Source organism: Diceros bicornis, chromosome 37, assembly GCF_020826845.1.
Source record: "Diceros bicornis minor isolate mBicDic1 chromosome 37, mDicBic1.mat.cur, whole genome shotgun sequence".
Lineage (NCBI taxonomy): Eukaryota > Metazoa > Chordata > Mammalia > Perissodactyla > Rhinocerotidae > Diceros > Diceros bicornis.
Genome location: NC_080776.1, coordinates 28,556,760 through 28,574,654, shown reverse-complemented (window position 1 = coordinate 28,574,654; position 17,895 = coordinate 28,556,760). Strand labels below are relative to the sequence as shown.

The 17,895-nt window shown below is 58.0% G+C and overlaps 1 protein-coding gene across 1 annotated transcript; it reads right to left on the bottom strand.

Moving 5' to 3' along the window:
* Nucleotides 1–9,556: 9,556 nt before the first annotated feature.
* On the bottom strand, nt 9,557–12,013 carry NEU4 (neuraminidase 4). Its single transcript, XM_058533503.1, has 3 exons — nt 11,810–12,013; nt 11,466–11,721; nt 9,557–10,576 (listed from the first exon to the last, which is right to left on the bottom strand). The coding sequence occupies exons 1-3, from the start codon at nt 12,008–12,010 to the stop codon at nt 9,591–9,593; spliced, it is 1,443 nt and encodes a 480-aa protein (XP_058389486.1). The 5' UTR covers nt 12,011–12,013; the 3' UTR covers nt 9,557–9,590.
* Nucleotides 12,014–17,895: the final 5,882 nt, after the last annotated feature.

The following is a 17,895-nucleotide window of genomic DNA, read 5'->3' as shown; positions in this document are numbered from 1 at the left end:
CTTGGACGGATGCCCGTGCGGTCAGTGCAGGGTGTGTGCAGGAAGGACTGAGACGACTTGCTGCCCCAAAAGCAAAAAACCAGGCTAGGGTCCTGTCCAAAGACAAGGCAGCAATTTGAGCATCAAAAATACCAAAATTAAAATTAAAAATCGAATTGATTAGCTCACTTTGAGAACATTTAAAAGAGCATGAGTTCACACTGATACCAAAAAAAAAAAAAAAGACAAAAGAGCGTGCAGCAGGGAGGGAAGGAAGCGGTCGCCTCTCAGAGCCGCCGTCCGAGCTGGTGGTGCAGGGCCACCCGCTGGTGGCAGCACGCGGCTCAGATAAGAAGTGAGAGGGACGCAGTCAGCACTTTGCATTCTGCCTTCCCGTAAGGCGGCCCCTGCAGCCTGCCTCCACTCACTTTTTCCGTTCCCCTGCTCTGCCCCCGTCGCATGTGTCACCAGCCCTAGCCGGAGTGTCTCGCCCACTGCCACCCACACCTGCTCCAGTGGGTCCGTCCCTCAGCATCTGAGCATCTCACGAAGCGGGTGTCAGGAGGGCCTGGGCGTGGCCAAGTCTCAGCCCCGGGCCTGGGCTTCCCGAATGAGGCCTGAGACCCCAGCAGGCAGGGGACCCAGAGCCGGAAGCAGAGTGGCTACCCAGCAGCCTGGGGCCCACCAGGCTCCCTGTCCTGCCCCCTAAGCCCCATCCTTGCAGCCCCTCTGCCCAGGACACCCCCTCCCACCACCTGTGCCCTCTCTGTCCTGGTCTGCAGTGCTAGGCATCCACTGGACGCCTCGGCGTAAAAACCCAAGGTCCTGGGGACAGTTGGGACGGGAGTCTGAGCCCTGCCAGGAAATTCAAGGTTGGGGCCTGTGGGAAGGGGTGGGGGCTGTGGCCAAGGTCTGCCCCGGGAGAAAGAAATGGATCTCAAAGAGAAGCTGCCCCCGGGGTTACAGAGGCCGGGCTGGCAATGTGGGCCCTGGGGGGCTGGCATGGCGGCCCTAGGGGATGCTGGTGTTTGGGCTCTGGGGGGCCAGTGTGGGGGCCCTGCGGGGGGCCAGCGTGGGGGCTCTGGGGGGCTGGTGTGGGGGTCCTGTGGGGGCAGGCCTGGGGGCCCTGGGGGCCCGGCATGGGGACTCTGGGGGCCAGTGTGTGGGCCCTGGGGGCCTGGTGTGGGGGCCTGGAGGTCTCGGCCCCAGTGGGTCAGTGGTCCAGTGTGGTCGGATGCCCCTCTGCATCTGGGTGAGGCTCCTGAGTTTCTGGAGACTTCAGGATGTGCGGGGTGAGGTGATCAAAGTGGTGTAGCTGAAGCCCCTCAACTGCTGCTCAATCTCGCCCCTTCCTGGGGAGATCCTGCACCCTCTGATGCTGGTCAGGCTGTCCCACCCGCCTGGGGGGCCTGTGTCTGTGGTTCCTGAGCCGACCAACTCATGTGGGCGTGAGGCTCCCCACAGCCCTGGGCTCCCACAGCGTGGGCTGCCCTGGGCTCCCTGCAGGTCAGGGGCACCTGGGAGAGCCCCTCGAGTGGAAGGATGCACAGCCTTCACTTTGTGTCTCTCCCTCTGCTTTGTGATTTCCGCCATCCCATTAGCTCTGTTCTGTGTTGTTCCCTGCCTTCCACTTTCTTTAGGCTCAATTTGCTGTCCTTTTTCTAACTTCATGAGCTAGATGATGTCAGCCTTGCCCCTAGTCTAACAGACGCATCTAAGGCTGTCCTTTTCCCCGTAGTCCCAATTTTAGCTTCATCCCACAAGGGTTTTTTTTTTTGGTATTTTTGCTGAGGAAGATTGGCCCTGAGCTAACATCTGTGCCCATCTTCCTCTATTTTGTATATGGGATGCCACCACAGCATGGCTTGATGAGCCCTGCGTAGGTCCGCACCCGGGATCCAAACCTGAGAACCCCAGGCCGCCAAAGCGGAGAGGGCACAAACTGAAGCTCTACGTCACTGGGCCTGCCCCCATCCCACAAGTTTTATGTAGTGTTCACGTAATTAATTTCAAAATCTTTTCTAATTTCCACTATGGCTTCTTCTTTGAACCATGAGTTATTTAGAACTGTGTTTCTCAATTTTCAAATATATGAAGATTTTCAATTATCTTTTGTTTCTGTTTCTAGCTCAATTTCGCTATAATTTTCAAACCTTTGAGGTCTGTGAGACTTGACTTTACGATCCAACACAATGTCGATGCTGCTATCCGAGTGCATTTGAGAAGTGCATATTCTGCACGGTCTTGTTCCTCCTGTGTCAGTGTGGTCACATTGATTGGGCAAGTCAGCTGGGTCTCCGGGGCCTTACTGATCTATTTTTGTTGGCCTGCTCCGTCAGTTACTGGGAGACTCGTGTCTAAAACTTTCTCCTGTAACTGTGGACCTGTTTCCACAGATCTGACCATTTTTGTTTCATATTTTGAGGCATAATATTAGGCACAAATTTAAAACTTAGAATTTTCCGTGGATCGATGTCTCCCGTTATCCCTAGTGGTGTTTCTGCCTGAGGTAGGGAGAGCTCCCCCACCTCTCTTGAGTACATTTCATGGTCGACTGATCCTCTCTTAACTCTCAACTTTGATGTTTCTGCATCTTGTACAGGTGCGCTGTCAGTGGAATATAGCTGAGCTTGCGGTGGAGTTTGTTGTTGTTTTGTTTTGTTTTTGCCAGCGTGGCCTTTTTTGTCTCTTAATTGCAATATTAGTCAATTTACATTAATGTAGTTCTAATGCGTTTGGGTTTAAATCAGCTATGTTAATATTTGCTTTCCGTTTATCTTATCAGTTCTATGTATATTTTCTCTCATTCCTTGCCTTTTTTGAATTGATCGTTTTCTATTTTTCTGTCTGTAACCTCCATCAGTTTGTACAATTCTGCTGTTTTTTTGGTGCTCACACCAGAGGTTACACGTGTGTCCTTGGCTGGTACAAACTGGTACTTTCACCTTTTCTCAGACAACACGGGGACCTCAGAAGACTGTCATTCCATTTACCTCCCTCTCAACTCAGGTGCTATTCATTTATGTATTTTAACTCCATGTATAGTCGAGACCACACAAGACGTCATTGTTATTTTGTACACTCAATATTCACTTAGATTGACCCCCAGTTTATTTCTGCCGTTGTCCTTCTTCTGACTCTCCACCTGGAATCATCTTCTCTCCACTGAATGTCCTTTCATATTTCCTTTAGCGTGACTCTGCTGGTGACAAATTAAGTCATTTTTCTTTATTTAAAAATGTTATGGGGCCAGCCCCGTGGCTTAGCGGTTAAGTGTGCGTGCTCCGCTACCGGCGGCCCGGGTTCGGATCCCGGGCGCGCACCGACGCACCGCTTCTCCGGCCATGCTGAGGCTGCGTCCCACATACAGCAACTAGAAGGATGTGCAACTATGACGTACAACTATCTACTGGGGCTTTGGGGAAAAAAAAACGAGGAGGATTGGCAATAGATGTTAGCTCAGAGCTGGTCTTCCTCAGCAAAAAGAGGAGGATTAGCATGGATGTTAGCTCAGGGCTCATCTTCCTCACAAAAAATAAATAAAATAAAAATAAAACTGTTTAAAAAAAATGTTGTTATTTTACCTTCGTTCTTTTGTTTGTTTTGTTTTGTTTTTTTCGTGAGGAAGAGCAGCCCTGAGCTAACAACCATGCCAATCTTCTTCTTTTTGCCTGAAGAAGATTATCCCTGAGTTAATATCTTGTGCCAATCTTCCTTTATTTTCTGCGTGTGGGATGCCACCACAGCATGGCTTGGTGAGCAGTGTGTAGGTCTGTACTCGGGATCCAAACCGGCGAACCCAGGGCCACTGAAGCAGAGTGCACAAACTTAGCCACTACACCACCGGGCAGGCCCTTTACCTTTGTTCTTGAAGGATATGTTTGCTAGGCATAGAATTCTGGGTGGCAACCAGTTTCAGCGCATTTTGAAGAAACTGATCCATCATCTTCCAGTTTCCATCATTTCAGTTGAGAAGTCAACTTTGATCTAATTGTTGCTCCTTACAAGGTCATCCATTTCTTCAACTGACTTTAAGATTCCTCCCTATCTTTGGTTTTGTTGTTGTACTAAGATGTGGTTTTCCTTTTATTCATTCTGCTTGGAGTTCAAAGGTGACCACAGGCATCCCAGTGCCCAAACCCCCACACCCAGGCGAGGCCGCCACCCTCAGCTCTACCCAGGAGAGATGTGGGGTCCCAGCACGGCTGTGCAACCCGTCTCGCTGTGAAAGCATCACTTCACTCCAGCCCACCAACCTGGACGAGGGAGTGGGCTCTGAGCTGTTCCATGGCCACGCAGCTTCGAAGCTGAGGTTTGAGCCTCGGACTCTGACTCCGTATCTCACAGTCGTTCTCCACCTTCACAGATGTCGTTGAAGCTCTCTGTTTACTTGGGCACCTGCAGGAGTTCCTGCCCCTCCCATAGGACCTGCCCTGTGTGGGCTGTCCTCCCTCCCTCCCATCTTCCAAAACATTCTTGATAAATGGCTCAGAGTCTGAAGACTGCTGAAGACAACAACCCACCTTACTCTGCATTTATTTATGATTTTGTTCTCCGTGCTGTCCTGAGCCGCTCAAGACTCAGAGCCCAGTTTCTCTTCTCTGTTACAGATGCTACCTGATAAGGACCCCTCCCTTCCCCAGATGGAGTGGAGCGTTCCCATGGCTTGGGACCTAACAGAACTGTGTTTTCTGGCAAGGAGGAGGAAGTTAGCAGGCATAGAGTGGAAGGTTAAGACCCCACTGTTGGTCCAGGAAGCTCACACTCACCTTCTCTGTGAGTCTACACCCAGGACAAGCACAAGCGAAAGTTCATGGTCATCCAGGAAATGCACAACAGACCATCGTGCACCCATCGAATTGGAAAAAAGTGAAAAGGTAGATAATGTGCAATGCTACAAAAAAGAATACCTTCTCATACATAACTGATGGGCTGTGAGTTGCTACTCCTTTTGAGAAAATTACCTGTTGTGATCTGTTAAAATAAAAATTACAGAGATCTCCATTTGGTCACCCACATTCAGGAATCTATCCCATAGAAATCAAAGCCTCAGTCTGTAGGGACAGACGTTCCAAGACATACACTGCAGCTTTGTCTGCAGTGGCAATAATAACGATCACAAGACTAGCAACAGGGGCCAGCCCCATGGTGTAGTGGTTAAGTTCTCGAGCTCTGCTTTGGCGGCCTGGGTTTGTGGATTCAGATCCCAGGCACAGACCTACACCACTTGTCAGACATGCTGTGGCGGTGACCCACATACAAAATAGAGAAAGACTGACACAGATGTCAGCTCAGGGCGAATCTTCCTCAAGCAAAAAAAAGAGGAAGATTGGTGACAGATGTTAGCTCAGGGCCAATCTTCCTCAAACAAATAAATAAATTATTTTTATAAAAAAAGACTAGCAACAATCTGGATGTCCCTCAATAAGGAGATGTTGAGCTGATCGCGGTACCTTGATGCTCTAGAACGTATCATGCAATTATTCAGGAAGAATAAGTTAGGATGCAGGTCTTGAGAAATGCTTGTGTTGTCGGTCGGGCTCCTCGGGAAACAGACCCTGGGATGGAGGTTTGCTGGTGGGAAGCCTTGGGAGTGAGGCCTGAGGGGCCAAGGAAAGTGGCCATGGGCCATCAGCAGACAGCACTGGGGGGACAAGGCCCCCCTCACACGGGACAGTCAGTTGTGGAATCGTGGCAATGAGGCCACTTCACCTGGGGAAAAGGGAGGTGTATCCGTATGTTTTCACACCTGGTGTTCTGTTTGTGTGGGCATCGGGAAAGACGTGGGGTGTTCTCACCTCAAGGGGGCAGGACCGGATGGGGTGAGACGGGCTGGAGTTAAAGCCTGTGACCATCCTGATTGTTAATCATGTGAAGGGAGAATGTTTAAGAGAATGGATGTGGGAACGATCAAACAGACTGCAAGCTCATTTCTACCCCGAACTGTAAAACCACCTGCAAGTCGCTGAGCCTCAATTTCCATCTGGAAAATGGAAATAATATCCACCTCCCTGGGGCTTTGACTTTGTTAATGGAATGAAACATATACAGCATGTGGCACATAGGAAACCTTCTATAAATGTTTTATCCTTTACCCTCTGCACACACACAAAAAAGGAGCAGAAAATTAAAACAGACAGAGAGAGAGACAGAGACACAGAGACAGAGGCAGCAAGATGCGGGGAGAGAATAACTCCCAGCCAATTAAACACAGGAAAAAGAGAATTAGTGAATTAGAAGAAAAGTCAAGAGAAATGAACCATAATGAAGCACAGACATAGAGAATGACAGAAAGTGCACAGAAGACAGAAAGAAGCGTACACTGAGAAAGTGGTGTTTGGGGACTTGTGTCCCAGGATAGGAAGGGGATTAGGATGCTAGAATTCTCCGTGCTGGCTTGGTGCTCTGGCTGGAGCACTGCCTGACCTGTCCTGGGGACAGCCCTCAGGAGGGTAGCAGGGCCCAGGGAAGTGTCCAGGGGCTGCCCACCAAGTTCCTGACAGAGGAAGGAAGGAAGAGGCTGGAAGAGGGCACGGCCACCCTAGAGGGGCCACAGCAGGGGCTCAGAGCAGCCCAGGGGTGGGGCAGTGGCTCAGGGAAGGGAGCTGGGGTGTCAGATGTCAGAGGAGCCCGGTGTCACAAGACCCAGTGGGGGTGAGGCTGGGGCACACCATGAGAACTGGTGACCCTAGAGGCTGGGCACTGCCCGAGGTACGGAGTCTCCCAGGAGCAGGGAAGCCACAGGCAGAGGTCCCAGCAAATTGACCCCCGGGAACCAACAGCTGGGTCCAGGTCCAGAGAAGCAGGGAGGGGTGTCCCAGCACAGCTGCCCCCGACACCAGCAAGCACCAGACGTCCGAGCCCCTCGGGACCAACCAGAGCAAGTGCAGGCGGTAACAGGCTGGGGCGGGGGGTGGTTTCTAGGAGGCAGCCCAAGCTGCCCTGAGCCCAGGGACTCTCACTCCCTCCCTCCCTGCCTGTTGGGTCACACCAAGGGAGACCCTCCCCAGGGCCCTCAGCAGCTGCCCAAGACCGCGAGGAGTCAGGAAGACCTTGGACCCCTTCCTGAGGATGCCATGCTGCTGGGATGGGCCTGCCCGAGGAGGGCCAGCTTTGGACACTTCATAGACCTGACCCCAAGCCTGGCCTGCACGGCGTGCTCAGCTGAGGGATGTCCGGGGACCCTCCCCAGCCCCCAGGGAGCAGGGAGGGATGGAGGAGCCCGCCCAGAGATGCAGCCGTGGGAGTAGGAGGCTGGCAGTGTGCCTGCTGTGCCAGCCAGGATGGTGGGCCAGGACTCAAGCCCACATCCATCTGACAGCAGGCCTGTCCCTCTTGGCCACGCCACACTGCCAGGCAGTGACAGCCAGTATCTGCCCTGGGGACGACCCGCCCTGAGGACAGGGCCCACCCTCCCTCAGGTGGGAGAGCAGCGGTTTCGCTCAGGCACAACATCCAGGAGTTGCCTTGAGGACAGATGGCGAGTGAAGGAAGGTGTATCAGTTCCCAAAGTGCCACAAACCTGGCAGCTTGAACAGTGGGTGTTGATTCTCTCCCAGTTCTGGAGGCCAGAAGTCGGACACCATGGTGTCACAGGGCCGCACTCCCTCCCAAGGTTCCAGGGAAGGGTCCTTCCTGCCTCCTCAGCTTTGGGGGCTCCAGGTGTCCCTTGGCTGTGGCAGCATCACTCCAATCTCTGCCTCCGTCCCCACATGGCCTTCCCCGAGTGTCCTTTTCTATCTTCTAAAGATGCTCTCATCCGACTTAAGACCCACTCTCATCCAAGACGATCTCATCTCAACCCTTATCTTTACTACATCTGCAAAGACCCTATTTCCAAATAAGTCACAATCTGAGGTTCCAGGTGGACATGAATTTCTGGGACATTACTCACTCAGTGCAGAAGTGTGAGGGAACACTGGCTGCACACCTGTGCGTTCTGTGCCTCTGGGAAGCCCCCCGCCCATCTCTGCTGGTTTCTCTGGTTTGGATTTGAAAACAGAAAAGCAGACTCAAGCTATTGCCCCAAGGCCCCAGGCAGGGGGCTGTCCTTGTCAGGGCTGAGGCCACCATGAGGTGGGGGTCCCTAGGTGAGCGCAGGCACGCTCAGGGCTCTGAGGGCCCCCGGATCCAGGCTCCCCATCCCACCACCACCTGGAGCACAGCAGTGACCCCCGAAAGGTAGCAACCGCCACAGAAGCGGCTGAGAATGAAAGGCAGCAGCGAGGGTCTTCCCTGCTCCCTTAGGGACTGGCCGTCCTGAGTTCCCTGGGGACTCAGCCCACCGAGTCCCGGCCCACCGTCCTGGCTGGGTCCCATGGACCCTTGGTAGCTCAGAGGCCTCCTGGATGCCCCCACCATTTGGGAGGGCAGTGTAAGATGGTCACGAATCCAGCCTAAGGAGGTGACTGGAAGCCGGGGTCACCCAGGGACACCCCAAAGGTGCTCATCGAGCATGATTCATAACCGGGAAAACTGCCCAGCACCAGAAGGTCACCCCGCAGGGGCCTGGTGCTCAGAAGCCACGAGGTGGAGCCGACCTGGAGTGAGATGATGCTGCATTTCAATGCACTCATATCTTTTTAAAAGAAGAAAAAGATGTGGGAAAGAAACACCAAAAGGATGATCGTAGTTGTGGTGAGGAGAGGGATCCGTGCAGGGTCATTTTTATTTTTTCTTTATAGTTTTTTTACATTTCCCAAATTTTCTACAAAGAGCATATTTTATTTTTATAACCAGAAATGAAGACTTTAAAAAGGCAAAGAAATAAAAAGATGCTCCCATGCAGGCTGGTCCTGGAAGGCGACCCTGCTCTGGGCACCTGCCTCTGCCCAGTGGGGGAGGGGCAGCCGCCAGGATCCCTGCCCCTCCGGCCAGAAGTGCAGAGCGGGCAGGGCAGCCGTTTGCACATCCCACACAGATCCGGGGGCTGCCGCAGAGGATATCCGCTTCCCCGTCCTCATCCTGCCCCCACCTCTGACTGCCCCCAGGCGCTGGGGAGTTTAGCTAAGGGGGGAGAGCAGACCCCGCAATGAAACTGGGGGGCAGTGGGGGTCAGAGCAGTGGGCTAGAGCACTGGGTACCCTCCCCAGGGCTTCAACGTGGAAAGAACTGAAGAGAAACGTCCCTGGACGTCCGTAAACGCACAATTCCTTTATTTCTCGTTCATAAGCTAGAAAGTAGTCAGCAGAGCAAGATGAAAGAGCAAAATGCTACGGACAATGAAGCACCTCCTGCTGACCTAGGGGTCCTGGCGCCCCGCAAAGACAGCTTCGTGCGGCATCCGGGGTCGGCTGCACCTCCACGGCCCATCTCCTGCCCCCACGGGGCTCAGAGCCCACCTCCCTCCAATTTCAGCTGCATCACCCCTGCTTGTTTGAAACTATTAGAACTGAACTTTTGAATAATTCTTAAGGTTCCTTCACAAAGACTCTCCCACATGGTTCTTCACGGAGAAGCCAAGGAGCAAAGGCTCCTCCCGAAGCCAGTGCCCCAGAGCTCCGTCCAGGCCGGGGGTCCCCCCCACCTCCCCACCTTCTCACCTTCCACCACCCTGCTCTCCTCCCCGCTCCTCCCCGCACCCCACAGCCCAGGCCTGGCCCGAGGGCCCATCAGGAGGGCCAGCAGCGCCCCCGAGGCTTGCCTCCGTGGCTGGGCAGCTCGGGACCGGCCGGCACGTTCTCCAGGACCTCGGGAAGGGAAAACATGCAAAAAGAGATCTCCTCGTAGGAGACCCTGGCCCCGCTCTCAAACAGACAGGCGAAGGCCAAGGCTCCCTCTGCGGTGGCCCCGATAGAGGCCAGGTCAGAGTAGCCGCTGGGGCCCTCGTAGATCACCCAGGGTTCCGTCCAGCTGTGGGGGTCCAGAGGGAACCTGTTCAGGTGGATGCCCATGTGGAGCCGAGCCCTGCGCCCTGCCGGGTGGGAGTACAGCAGCCACGTGGGGCTCTGAGACAAGGCAGCAGGGGGCCTGGAGAGCTTTGGGGTCCAGGACTCCTTATGCCCACCAAGCCCAGGGCCCTGACCAGGCTCCCTGGGGCTGTCCCCACATCCTCCCGTCCCACCAGGCCTCCTGCCCCCTCCGGTATCTCCAGCGCCCTCCTCTGGGGGTTCCTGGACTCTAGGAAAGAGGTGTGGAGGCTGTGGGGGGTTCCCAGCACCCACTGACCACCCCTCATCCTGGGGCTGGCTAGAGGGCGGGGCCGGGAAGCCCACGATGCTGCCCTGGCAGCCCCAGGCTGTCTCAGCCAGGGTGGGCACTAGCTCCCCAGGCAGGAAGGAGGTGCCCTCGTCTGCGCTGAGAGCCTGCACGCGGCTGCCCAGGGGGCTCCGGGCATTGCAGTAGAGAACACCACTGGCCCGCCCACCGTCCACCGCAGCCAGCTGGCACTCGCCCGAGCGCAGATTGGGCACGAGGCCTCCGCGGTGCCAGGTGCGGCCATGGTCATCACTGTAGAAGGCAAAGGAGTGGGGGCTGGTCCTGCAGATCTTGCCAAAGCACTCTCGTCGGTCCACGCGGTAGGTATAGGCTGGCACCAGCAGACGACCTGAGCGCAGCTGGATGCCGTGGCCAGGGCCGACAGCGAACGTGGCCCAGTCTGCAGAGAGGAGGGGCTGCTGGTTACCCCAGGAGGGAGACAGCCACAGCCAAGGCCAGGCAGTGCCACCCTGGGGTGTGGGGTGGATAGGGGGGCCAGTGCCTTAGGTTAGGAGATAACTCATGAGGAAGCCACCCGCTGATCACGCCTCCACCCTCCACTCCTTCTGGCCACCCTGACTCCTCCCGGGCTGGATAAGCCTCTATTGGCCATCATCAGGAGCGGGGAGCCCAGGCAGGCCACTTGGCCAGGTTCTCAGCATGTGAGCAGGTGGGCAGTCCCCAAACACAGGTAGATGGCCACCACCAGTGCCCAGTGTGAGCGCTGCCCAGACAGAGGGACAGCCGAGGGCAGAGGGGGTGTGAGGACCTCCAGCATGGGGTCTGGGCAGCCTCTTCCGGCCGCAGGCACAGTCCCGAGGGGCTCCAGAGGATAACTCTTTCCCTCAGCTCCGTGTGTCCTGTCCCCCTCTCAGCGTCTGCCACGCCCCTCAGTTTAGCTCCCACCTACCAGGGTGGGGGTGACCCCTGGGTCAGGGTCCACCTGCCAGGGTTGGGGTGGCCCCTGAGGGCAATGGGTGGTCAGGCCCCTGAAGAAGGAGCAGCAGAATGGAGGGAAAGCTTTGAGGTCAGGCCCCTGGGCTGGACGGCCCTGGGCGGGGTGAGAAAGAGGAGGAGAAAGTGGTAAAGGAGATGAGCGAGGCCCGGGGTTTGAGACCTCAGGCTCAGATACAGAGACGAGCTCAGGAAAGATGAAGAGCCTGTTCCTGCCCGTGGGCGGGACTGAGTGTTCCGGGAACTGGGCAGCCGCAAAGGTGTCGGTGACCCTTAGGCTGGGGGCAGGGCCCGGCGACCCCCGGCCGTCACCCCTGCCCAGTGCGCCCACCTACCCTGCTCGGCGCCTCCCACCGCCTCCGCCGTGAGGTCCCGCGCGCCGCCCCAGCTGCGCCCTGCGTCCCGGCTGGTCACGAAGCAGAGGCGCGCGGCGTTGGTGCCCGCGGCGATCTGCGCGGCCTCAGAGGTGCGGCCGTGCACGGCAATGAAGAAGAGGAAGACGGTGGCCGTGCGCGCGTCGTGCACCGGGCAGGGGTTCATGGAGCGGTGCTCCTCCAGGGCCGCCGTCCCCAGCACGCGAGCGGCGCCCCACTGCCGGGAAGGCGGGGGCTGCTTCAGTTTACCCGTCTGCACGGCTCCACCCGGCCCGCCCGGCCCGCTCCCCCGCGGTGCCGCTCACCCGCACAGAGGCCCCGGCCAGCCAGCCGGTCCTCTGCACCAGGCGGTGGGCGTGCGCGTCGTCGGGGCTGAGACGCTGCTCCGCGAAGGCCAGCAGGGTGGGCCCGGGGGGTACGGGCAGCAGCGCGGGCACGCGGTACGTGAGGCCGGTCCTCTCCCGCTGGAAGAGCACAGTCCGCGCGGGCACCCGGGGGGTCCCCATGCTCTGCAGGCCGCAGGGCCAGCGGTCAGCAGGTCAGTGGATGGGCCCAGGGAGCCCACGCCCCGTCCCTTCCCCATCCCCTGTGGTCCATGGGGATTGGGGCGCCCTGCCCAGCCCTGTGCGCACCTGGGAGATCACCCTGACCCGGCCCCTCACCTTGGGTCCCAGCTGGCCCTTCCCACGCCTCCCCCTCCCCCACGGCTCCCGTCTGCGCTGGGGGCGGGGGTTTGAACTTGAAAAGCAGCAGCTCCGGGCCATTCTAGGTGCCTGCAGAGCCCGGCCCGCGGAGGGGGATGAGAGACCTCTGGTCGGAGCCCTCCTGGGCTGGCCCCCTACAGCTGGTGCACACGTGGGAGAGAAGCCAGGCTGGTGGGGGAGGGGTCACCGGCGGCGATGAAGCCAGCTGGGCTTCCGGGGGGGGGGGGGGGGGGGCAAGCAGCTCCTGAGAGAGGCTAGTAAGAGCCAGGCCTCAGGTGGGGGTGCATTTGGGGCACATGTGGGGTCTGCAATCCAGAGGGCCCTCTGCTGCTGGGCTGGGCCCACCCACGAGGCCTCTTCCTCTGATTTGCACCAGGGCAAAGAGGGCTGGCCTGGCCCCCACGGAGAGACCTGAGTGAGTGTGCTCAGCCCAGTGCACTGGGTGGTCCAAGGGGCTGCAGACAAGAAATGGACATGGTGCACGTGCAGGATTTGGAGCAGCCAGGGCCCATGGGCCAGGCAGGTGGAGATAACTAGAGCACTGAGAGGGAAGGAGCCAGAGAGTGAGTCCCCCAGCATCATGCTTCGTGCTTTGCTCCGCAAGGATCAAGCCCCTGCACACAGCACAGGCGGTGCGCATTGGAGGACACAGTCGGGATGGAGAATGGGGTGCACACACACACCTAAACCAGAGAGGCCTTGCTCTGGTGCTAGGGAGGGTGTGCTGGCTCAGCCTCACGCCTGAGGTACCCAAAAGAGACACCTCCGCTGTGTTCCCCCACAGCCCAGGACCCCCTGCTCCTGCAAGGCTTTCTCAGCCAGCACGCTGGCCCTGCCCCGCTGCCTGCTGGGCCCAGCAGACCCACTGCCTAATCCCAGGTCCACCCACCCCACCACTGCCTCTGGGCTTCTGAGAGTAGCTCCCTGTGCCCCGGAAGCCCCTAGCCCCCACCCTGGTCGGTGTCCAAAGGGCAGCTGTGCCCAAGCAGGAAGCAGGTGCAGATGCCACGTGTCCCTCCAGGCTGAATGGACACAAGCGGGACATTCTCTCCGCTTGGCTCCTCCCCAGGGCCTGGGACCACTGGGAGCTGGTGTCATCAGAGGCAGGTGTCCCAGGCCCACCCCCGCCTGGGGACACAGCAGGAGTGATGGAGGCTCCAGAAACCAGCTTGTCACTCTGCTCACTGCACAGAGCAGGACAGGGCTGCCAGGCACTCAGAGTACCCACGCCCGGGCCAGGCTTGGGTTTCTGCAGAGCCCCCCTGTCCCTGGGAGGCCCCTCAATCTGCGAGGAGGAACAGGGCCTCCCAGGCAGCTGGCCCTGCCCAGTTTGGCCAATACAGGAGGTTCCAGGGGTTTGGCTTGACCAGGATGGCTGTGTCCGAATGTGAGCTGGAGCAAGCACCTTTAGGTCTCGATGCCCATCCACCCTCCCCAGTGGGGCCCTCCTGGGAGGTGTTGAATCACAGAAAGGGAAACTGAGGCCCAGCAAGGTGATGGAACCTCCAAGAGAACCTGGTACCTCGCCCTGGATCCCACACAAGTTGCTAGGGGTCACCCTGCCTCCGCAGGGGCTTGGCCCAAACCTCCTGCCTGCAGCCCATGCTGTCTGGGGTCTGCCCTGGAGCGCTCGGGCCAGCCCGGCAGCTGCCCCACGCCCTGCCGGGTCAGCTCATCTTTTGTCCTTTGGACCAGTTGGTGCTGAGCAGGCGCAGCCTGCTGCAGGGCAGTAACATGCACGCACATGAAGAGCAGAGGCCCTTGGCAACAAGTCGGGCACAGCAGCCCTCCCAGCTCTGTCACCTCAGGACCAGTCTCCAGTCTAACCCGCGTGTCTTGTGCCCTGTCCTGGGCAAGGACTCAGTTACAGAACCTTCCATCTGGTGGGGGGTCACCTACAGGCCCATCTGATGGTGCGGGCTGGGGCGGGGCCCCCCGCTTTGGGCCCTGACACCCAGTGGGCATCCATCCCATCCGCTAACCCCGGGGCCCTGCAGCATCACACCTGTCACTCAGGCCAGGAAATGCCCCGTGGGGGGTCCCTGTGGAACCTCTGGCTGGAGGGCCCTCAGGGTCCGTGCACCCACCGCCCTCAGCCCAAAGACAGGCAGCCAGGGAGGACAGAAGGAGCCAGGTCCTGGCCCCTGAGGGCCGGGGTACAGGTGAGCAGGGAGGGGACTCACCGGGCACTTCGGGGAGGCTGCAGAGCTGGCTGTGGGGTGGCCGTGGGAGCGTCTGCCTCTCAGACCCAGTGAGCAGGGAAGAGACAAGGGCCCACTGTCACTGTGTGGGCGGGAGCCGGGAGCTGGCGGCGTCCCAGGGCTGCGTCAGGGCCCAGGACCCTTCTGCCAGCCTCAGCTTTGGTCTTGGGGGTGCAGAAGTGAACGCGGGTGGCAGGGGTAGGGTGCAGCATCAGGACGGGGCTGCACAGGTCTCCTCTCTGGGGTGCTCGGAAGTTGAAGTTCATCCTCCAGAGACGCGTCCCGTGAGAACCAAGTGAGTGCTCAGACTCTCCATCACCCTTCACACCACAGTGTGGGTGCCCACCTGCCCCTCCCTCAGCCCCCAGGATGCTGGCCCCTTTGGCCCTCACTGGGCTCCAGCCCCATGTCAGTGCTTGGGAGCCCAGCTCAGACAGGGTGGGCCAGCACCCCGCCCCGCTCCCCAGCACCAGGTGCCTCCCCAGGGCTCCTACCAGCTGGCCCCATTCACCCTCACCCCTCCCCTCCTGCTGTCTCTGAAGGGGATGCTGTGACCACTGTCCGGGTGACTGCTGCCCGGGTGACCACTGCCCCAGTGACCACTGCCCAGGCCAGTCCTGCAGGGAGGCCACAGCATCCCAATGCTGTCAGTGAAAAGGACTCTCCAAGGGGCCAGCCTCCTCAGGGGTTCCGTGGGCCTGACTTCAAAGAGAGAAACAGGCTCTGGGAAAATTAAGACATCACGTAATGTCCATACATCCTGCTGTGTCCGTTCAGGTCGTCAGGGCCTGAGAGGATCTACTGTGAGAAACTGGGGAGGGCGGAGGAGCCATGATGCAGGAGGAGAGGGGTAGGCCCCAGCTCCACACCTGTGCCTGCAGGGTCTTCTCCGAGTGACCCCTGGCCACTCACACACAGCAGGGCGCAGCCCCAGGAGGGGCGGGAGGGGGCTGCCACACCTGTTCTACTGAGATGGCTCAGCCACGGCACACAGCACTTCTGCCCACCCATGGGGCAGCAGGGACATCCCTAGCCGGCAGCCTGTGCCCAGATAAAAGCCCAGGGGTCTGCCTCAACCAAAGAGGAAGACGGGTGCACAGGAACAGTTAACTCAATCTCCTTGCCTCTCGGGAGCCCCACCCAAACCCATCTCTCTCCCCGGTCCCCCAAGTGCGGGCCTGGTGCAGTCTGTTGGGCCTCCAAGCCCCCCATCACCTGTGTGAAGCCCCCAGAGTCCAGGCAGGGGTGGCTAACCAGGATGCCCACCAGGGCCACAGAGGGAGGCAGCCCCCACACGGGCCTCATACACTCTGCTCAGGGTTGTTCATGTTTTAGTTAGATGCCGGCTTTTTCAAACATGGAGATTTCACATAAAAACCTGTATTTCCAGCTTCTCTTGAAATATCAGAGGGTCTGCCTCCTGGGCTTCCCCCACTGCCATGGCATCGCTGGCTGGGACAAGCACACCCCTCCAGGTCACCCCACAGCCCAGCTCACCCACCCGGAGCCAGCATCAGAAAGACCTGGAAATGCCCCTCCTGAAAGGACAGACTCCGTGCCCCCAGCTTTTATTGGCTGGTTAGGGCTTCAGCATCTTAAACCTTACTTTTGGACGAACAACCTGAACAGGGTGTTTCTGAAGCTCTCTGTTGCCGCATGCACTGTACATTGTAATAAATACCCCCAAATTCCCTCCAAAAAGACAGTACCAGCCTACATTCCGGCCAACCTCAAAGGCAAATGGAGACGCCACTGAATGTCCGTTGTCACTTCTTGCTGTGCAGTGCGGTGCCGCCAAGGGTGGGTCGGAGTCTGTGCACTGGCGCTGTGGTCTGAGCCTCTTCCTCCCTCTCCTGAGACAACCACTCTGTTTCCAGAAGCAGCCGCGTCTTCTCCTTACCCTGGACTCTCACACTTGCACACTCATCACTCACTCACAGAGCCTGCCGACGCTCAGGGCACTGAATTTGATCAGGGTAGTTTTCCCACTCCTTGTTCGACTGGAGTGTCCCATCAGTCACCCTGGCTCTCCCTCCGGGACTCCCATCTTCGCCTGTCGGCTCCCTCAGGATCTCCCTCTGCCTCGTCCCGGGGTTGAGGATGGTGATCCTCCTCACAGCCTCCTGGCTGACCCTGCCTCTCTGCAGTGTCCAGTCTATTCTTCATGGTCTCTATTCCATTTTTTGGAAGTCATTTTTTCAGTTTCCAAATATTCTCTTTTATTCTCAAATTCACTGCAACACGTCCTCTAATCTCACTGAAAATCATTCTTCTCAAAGTTCCCTCCATTACCGACGTCCCGGGGAGGTGCTGACTGCTCTGCTTGTCTGGGAACCTCCTCCTCCTTTGAAATGCTGACTCCCACGAAAGGGGTGGACATACCTGGACACAGGAGCATTCTCAGCAGGTGCCCGGGCCCGGCGGCCGGGGTCTTCAGGGCTGAGGGCCCTGATGGGAAGGAAGGGGACCCCAGAGCCGGGCAGACAGGCGAGGCTGAGCTGTGAGAGCGGCTCTGCTTCCTGGGTGCTCTAGGCACCCGCTTTGCAAAGGGCACAGGACACAGGACACATGACACTGTGTATGCACCTGACTCCAACCGCTGGGCCCCCACGCAGCCAGGGATCTCGTCCTGCCAGGCAGGCTGTCCTCAGTCCCTCCCCATGAATGACAGAGAGCGGTGCCTAGAAGCCCCCCTCCTCTGAGATGTAGCCAACTGGTCTCCACGGCAACCAGGGGTGCGGCTGACCGAGCCTCCAGCAGGTTTTTCCCTTCACTGGACATTCAGTGGGTACTATCCCAAAGGGGAGCCACAGCACTGACCCTTGACCTATGCTCTGGCTAAACTTCTGGTCTCATAAGCAGTTTGAACATTTCTCAATCTAAACCGGTTCTTCAGTTGGGAATAAACCTCATGCACCAAAGATGGAAAGCTGGGCATTCCAGACCCTGGCCCCTGTGTCCCATCTCCCCCAGCCTATCTTCAAAGCGCTGCCTGTGGGTCTGTGTCTCAGTGACCAGCGCCATGTCCCCATGGCCGGCAAATAGGGGGAGACGCTCTGAGCTCCTTCAGGGACCCCGCCCTGCTGCCCAAGCCCCTCTGGATTCCCTGGGCTCGTGTTCTTCTGATGGGCAGTGAGTCCACACGTGTTCTTGCGATGAGTAGTGCGTTGACATGTAATTAAATTTCACTCACTTTCCTTCCTTGTAAGACTTTACTATTTGATGAATAGGTTCACATCCTCTGAGCAGGTGTGCCTATGGTCCTAGATTTGGGGCCCTCACCAAAAAAGGGTGCCTTCAAGCAGATGGATCAGGGGTGGGTCTCTTCACAGCATCTTCACCCTGAAGAGCAGTGGTCTGGCAGGGCCTGGGTCTCTGCATGCCCCAAGATGCCCTCTCTGAGCCTGAGGCAGTGCCCATGGCCTCCCAGGGATGACAGGAAAGGGGCTAGTGTCAAACATGGGCCCTCTCTCTGGTGCCGACCCT

Excerpts from the sequence above, each read along its gene's own strand:
- NEU4 (XM_058533503.1), bottom strand. The coding sequence starts at position 12,010 with ATGGGGACCCCCCGGGTGCCCGCGCGGACTGTGCTCTTCCAGCGGGAG. Across the intron at positions 11,722-11,809 it reads TGGCCGGGGCCTCTGTGCGG|TGGGGCGCCGCTCGCGTGCT; the intron begins GTGAGCGGCACC and ends CCTTCCCGGCAG. Across the intron at positions 10,577-11,465 it reads GGTGGGAGGCGCCGAGCAGG|ACTGGGCCACGTTCGCTGTC; the intron begins GTAGGTGGGCGC and ends TCCTCTCTGCAG.